Consider the following 6,000-nt stretch of genomic DNA (forward strand, 5'->3'; position numbering starts at 1 on the left):
CTTCCACTTTGACTGTGGCCTTGTCTAAATAATTAATAAAATGTTAAATGGAAATCTACAGAAGTTACCTTTTTCTCACCATAAATTCTTTTTCCTGTTTCTAACTCACCTTTGTGTTCGTCCTTCAAGTTGACCTAGCTGAAGTCTTATCCTCTTCCATAGTCAGCCACTGCAGTCCACATCTCATCTCTGAACCTAACACTTGAAAAATCAGCTCCATTGCATGTCATTATATCTCATCTTATTTTCTGATTCAAGTTTATTAAATCTGTCTTCCCAGCTAGACTGTTAATTCCTTTTTAACATATTACTTTTATATTTATTTTATATCCATAATGTGCTATTTTGGGTTCCTTCAAAAACTGACGCTGAGACAAGGACTCAAGTGCAGGTATTTTATTTGAGAGTAGATTCTAGAAAACAAATGATTGGATGAGGAATGGAGAATGGAGAACAGAAAGTCCATATAGAACACATTCATAAGCTGGTTCCCACTAGGGACAAGCAAGGCTTATTCCAGGAGAGGCCACCAAGGAGTGAAGAAGAATGCACTGCAGAGGTGGGGTGGGGACGGGAGCACTTGTGCACCAGTGGCTGTCCATGATGGTTGAGGGGCCTTCCGGGGTGCGGACCACCCACCTTCAGGATAGTGCTTGAGCACTTAGCCAAGTACCTTCTGCAGCTTAGAAAAAACAGAGCAGAGGAACTCCACAATATACACTGGGTGAGATGTTGGTGCTTGGGCGTGTCCAGCTCAGTGATGCTGAAACCTGACAGGCCGCAAGACCCACCTCCAGCATCTGCACCAGGAGGTCAAGGAAAGAGCAGGAGCTCTGCGGTCCAGCAACCTGTATGCAGATGCTGGTCCTGACGAGTTACTCAGCCTCTGTGAGTGTTAGATGAGGATTATGGTTCCTGTCACGGAGTTCTTCCAAGGAAAGTGCATAACCCATACTAGGGGATCCACAAACATTGGTCATTTCTACTAATAGGCAGTCTACAAATCCCTTATTGACATTTATTTCATTTGAGAAATTGAGTCTATCAAAAATTATTCATTCTAATACATCTAAATGATTTTTAAAATTATCCCATAAGCAATATGGGGACTAAAATGTTACTGACAAGTATTTTCTTTCATAGGTTACCCAGGAGATTTCAGATGAAACACGAGTGTTCCGTTTATTGGGATCAGACAGGTAATATGGCAGTAATGACAAAAGGAATTCAGAGATTGTGCTCTTAACTATATTGTCAGCTTGTAATTGTGTCTCAAACAAAACTCTTAGGGGACTCACCGACTTAGAGAAATTGTTCTGTATCTTTATTGAGAGCGTATGTTTTAATTAATCAGTTAAACAACCTTTTGTCAGTGTGAGTATCATGATTGGAAAGACATTTATACTCAGCCAAGACAAAATGTGTTGATACAAGTATTTATTTCCCTAATGCCATGACGGATATTTCAGATCCCTTTGTTTTCGACGGATATTTCAGATCCCTTTGTTTTCATGGTTTCTTCCTCACGTGTTGCCTTGTGTTGACAGTGAAACATACATATCTCTTGATATTTGCTTTTATATCAGAAAATGTTCAAGTCAGTTGCTGAGGTTAATGTAAATTAGAACAAAACCGTGCCTTCTCAGGAAAAAACTTTGGTAGCTGCTATTTTCCAAGGTCTACATTGTCATCCTCCGTAACTAATAAAATACCCATTCCTTCCTGTTTTTCCACCAAGTGTGGTCACTGCAACAGAATTGGCTATAGTAGTATGCATTCTCTCTGAGACATGGACTAAGGGCCTCTAGTCTTCCTCACACACAGCCACTGCTTAAATACTGGCCCCTTGAGGTGGAGGTAAGAGCCAGTGGATTAGGACTCCTGAAAAACTGAGGAATTTTCAAAGGAGAAAAGTACTTTCTGAAAAATGGTGGCTCCTTTAGAAATTATTAGAAAAGGTGAAGCCCACAAATCTTAGCAACCTAGAAATTGGTCCCCAGGGAGAAAAAAGGAGGGAGGGAGGGCGGGCAACTGTGTTGGTATCAAAGGCCTTTCAGGGACTTGCATACTCCCCTGACTTCCCCCAGAGATTTCTCCTTCATCAGTTCCCCCCTTGTCTACAGTGGCTCACTACTCTCTTCCACTGTGTGCACTAAAAAGCTACTTTCTTCATACCATTGCCTTGTTTCACTTAGTTTCTTACTTGGGCATCTCCTTAATTTTAAGTTGTATATCTTAACCAAAGTGTTTGTGTCAATTTTAAAAGTGGCAAAAATGTTGTTTTGTTGTCTAAACAGATACTTTGTTGAAAAAGAAAACTTAAGTATCTCAAAATATTAGTAGTTAACTCTGGGAAATTATGAGTAATTCTGTTTTCTCTTTCTAGTCTTCTGTAATACACATAAATCATATAAAGTATACGTTACTTTTTTTAAAAAAAGATTGTATTTATTTACTTGAGAGGAAGAGTTACAGACAGTGAAAGGGAGAGACAGAGAGAAAGGTCTTCTGTCCACTGGTTCACTCCCCAAATGGCTGCAACAGTCCGAGCTGCGCCAATCTGAAGCCAGGAGCCAGGTGCTTCTTCCTGGTCTCCCATGCGGGTGCAGGGGCCCAAGCGCTTGGACCATCTTCAACTGCTTTCCCAGGCCACAGCAGAGAGCTGGATTGGAAGAGGAGCAACCGGGACTAGAACTGGCGCCCATATGGGATGCCGGTGCCGCAGGTGGAAGATTAACCTACTGTGCCATGGCACTGGCCCCTGCTGCTTTGTTTTCATTTAAAAAGTAGTAACATGCTAGTTGTAGAGAATTCATACACTAGAAAAACAGGAAGTCGGGGCTTGCATTCTGGCATACCGAGCCAAGCCACCATTTGTGACACCAGCTTCCCATGTATCACAGTGCCAGTTTGAGTCCTGGCCACTCCACTTCCAATCCTGCTCCCTGTAATGTGCCTGAGAAGGCAGTAGATGATGGCCTAAATTCTTGGGCCCCTGCCACCCTTGTGGGAGTCCTGGAAGGAGTTCCTGTCTCCTAACTTTGGCCTGGCCAAGACTTGGCTGTTGTAGTCATTTGGGGAGTGAACCAGTGAGTGGAAGACTTCTTTCTCTCTCTCTCTCCCATCCCCTCTTTTCTCCTGTCTCTTTGCCTTTTAAATAATTTTTTTAAAAAAAGCTTTTTAAAAAAGAAAAATATGAAGTATGTATACTAGTTCTCTTCCCATTCCTCCCTCTAATTTTTTTTTCTCTGCGCGCGCGCGTGTGTGTGTGCATCTGTATAGAGATATATATGTTTGTTTGTTTATTCTCAAATGCCTCTACCCCACAGATGAAATGTCCTAGTTTGGTACCTGATTTTCTGTCTTCCTGTTAGTCCTTTGATTGACTCTTTCCCTGCCTTTTTTGTTCCAGGAACAGGGAGAGGGCCTCATTTCATACCTTTTGTAAAAAGTTAAATTCAAGCTTTGTAAAAGAGTTAAATTGAAGAACACTTTAGATAATTGTCTCTTAGAGTCCTGTTTTATTCTCATCCCTTCTTCCATCTTCTTCCTATTAGTGTAAATGCCTAAAGCAGTATTATACCTTTGGTTCGCATATGTAAGAATACTTATTTTTAGTTGGAATAATATAATGAGACTATCCTGTGATGTTTACAGTATTTAATATTCATCAATTCTTATTCATTTGTGTTTTAAGCTATAAAATATAAACTGAATTTGATTATGAATATATGGTTTTTATGTATTTTTATGATATGATCAGTGCTATTCTTTCTGGTTTGGGGTTAATATTTGAAGCATGAAATTTGTTTTTATTTTTTAAAAAGTTTTTTGTTTTGGTTTCATTGCAGGGTTGTCGTTTTGGAAAGTAGGCCAACAGAAAATCCTACTGCACACAGCAATCTCTACATCTTAGCTGGACACGAAAACAGTTACTAAGCAACAGAAACGAATCTCAAATGACAGGAAAAAGAATATAATCCATTGAAAGCAAAAGACATTTTAAGGAAATTCAGTGCTAACTTCACTATGATTTGCTTTAACTGTCGTGGGTTATATTTCAAATTATCTGTATTTTAGGGTAGAATTCAGTATTTTCTGTAGCTGGAAACAGCTAGTCTTATCTCTTGCCACTGTGTGGTGGTTTTATCAAGTTTGCTTAATAAAAGCTACGAGACAAATAGTCCTCAAGTTCCAGGAAACACAGTTGTTTTTTAAAAAATAATGTTTGTAACAAGGGTGCCATGGAATTTTTAGATAACTCATGTGATTATCTTCGGAGGGATAAGTTTAGTGACATTTTATCATTTTATACCATGTCTTATTCCTTCTTAACATAATTTTATAAAGAATTTATCAAACAAGCCTTTTACTTTTACATCGGCCATTCTGTATGTTTTTGTAAAATAGAATATTTAATCTTTATTTATTAATCTCTTGCTGGAGTGGTGTAATGTATCTAACTTTTAGCAAAGGAAGGTTGCAGAGCAGCTTAAAGTTTTTTTATGATGTATAAAATTTTGTTTACTTTTTAAGGGTAGTACTTGGAGGGCTTAAGGTGTGTGTTTTGGGGTTCAACACATATATGCAAATTCATTTAACAAAAATATTTTGTAATACAATTTCATGCAGAATTGCCTTAAAATGGAGTTTTGTTTTTTCAACTACAGATAGTTGTGTGGCATCATATAGAAGACAGTGATGAGGAAATATACTTGGAAGGGATATATATGTCTTGGTGTGACTACCACGTGTATGGATTCCTGACAAGCATATAATCTACCTGTGATTTTTTTATGTTAGGGATAATGCATAAGAAATTAAGCTTCATATATATTATCATCCCTAATGAAGGGGGAGAAGTATTTAACTACCCATGGTATGTATTTTACTTTTACTATGCCAGAGGGGAAACAAAGCAAGTACACATGTAATCTGGGGGTTTTCACATACTTAGGTATTCATTTTGAGTAGATTTAAAAAAGAATATTTAAATAAAACTGAATTCCTGATGGGATAGTATAAACAATTATTGTAAAACCAGTATTCTAAAGATAAGGAAGCAGCCATTTTTGAGGGTTTTTTTTCTTTTGCTATTGTTAGTATTCAAAGTTAAAATGTTAAATTCTTCTTGTTATCTTAATGCATTTATGGAGAACAGCACTGAGATGAACAAGGGTTAGCAATAGCAAATAATAGAATTTTTCTGACCAGTTACTTGAGAGAAAAACAGTATGACTGTCTCACTTGATCTTTAGCAGTTCTGTCAATTAAGTATTATCTCCATTTTTCAGCTGAGGAAATGAGGATTTAGCAAGTTGAGAGACTTACCCACCTCACACAGCAAGTTAGTGGTTGAGCCAGACCATGAGTCTTCTGACTCTGTTCTTTTCACTATGCAATATGCAAACAATAAAATGTTATACCAACAAAAAATAAAGCATTTGTTCTTTAATGTACACATGATACGAAAATGTGACTACTTGGGGTGTGTTAATAGATTGGACAGAAGGATCAGACAGATGGCAGGGGCCCTTCTCAGAACCAGAGATCATTTACATGGTGGATACAGAAACCAGCATCCTCCTCCTCTCACTGAATCCTGACAGGCATCCCAGCGGAACACTGAAGAGTCTTCGTGAAACCTGGCCAGTGCCAATGAAAAGACCTCAACAAGATCTTGACGTCAGAGGCATCCTGGCTGCCCAGGTAGATGCCACAGTGGAAATTTCCACAGTGGACATCTTAGCATGCACACCACCCCACACTGCCAGAGTTTCCCGTCAGTCTTTCAGTCCTGTGCTGTTACAAAATGCGCGAACAACCAAGAGTTACAAGAAACCTGAGGAAAATCTCTACTTGAAAACGAGAAAATAAAGGAAGACAGGAAATTTCACAAGAAAGAGATATCTTCAGAAAGATATTACAAACATGAATTAGGAGCAGAATACCTCACAAAGAGCTTTCTGAAAACAAAAGCAACTCTTGGAAAATAATAAT

The 6,000-nt window shown here is 38.4% G+C and overlaps 1 protein-coding gene across 6 annotated transcripts in view; it reads left to right on the forward strand.

The window, feature by feature from the left end:
• Positions 1-5,440, forward strand: part of MAP4K5 (mitogen-activated protein kinase kinase kinase kinase 5) — a 118,788-nt gene extending 113,348 nt beyond the window's left edge. For all 6 annotated transcript variants that reach the window (XM_051822833.3, XM_051822832.3, XM_089309721.1 and 3 more), the window contains 2 exons: positions 1,144-1,199; positions 3,852-5,440. In XM_051822833.3, coding sequence (XP_051678793.1) covers positions 1,144-1,199; positions 3,852-3,939 — 144 coding nt within the window. In that variant the 3' untranslated portion in view covers positions 3,940-5,440. The remainder of the gene's footprint in view (positions 1-1,143; positions 1,200-3,851) is intronic.
• Positions 5,441-6,000: the final 560 nt, after the last annotated feature.

The sequence above is a fragment of the Oryctolagus cuniculus genome, chromosome 12, assembly GCF_051225735.1.
Source record: "Oryctolagus cuniculus isolate XC-2025 breed Fujian yellow rabbit chromosome 12, ASM5122573v1, whole genome shotgun sequence".
NCBI classification, from domain to species: domain Eukaryota; kingdom Metazoa; phylum Chordata; class Mammalia; order Lagomorpha; family Leporidae; genus Oryctolagus; species Oryctolagus cuniculus.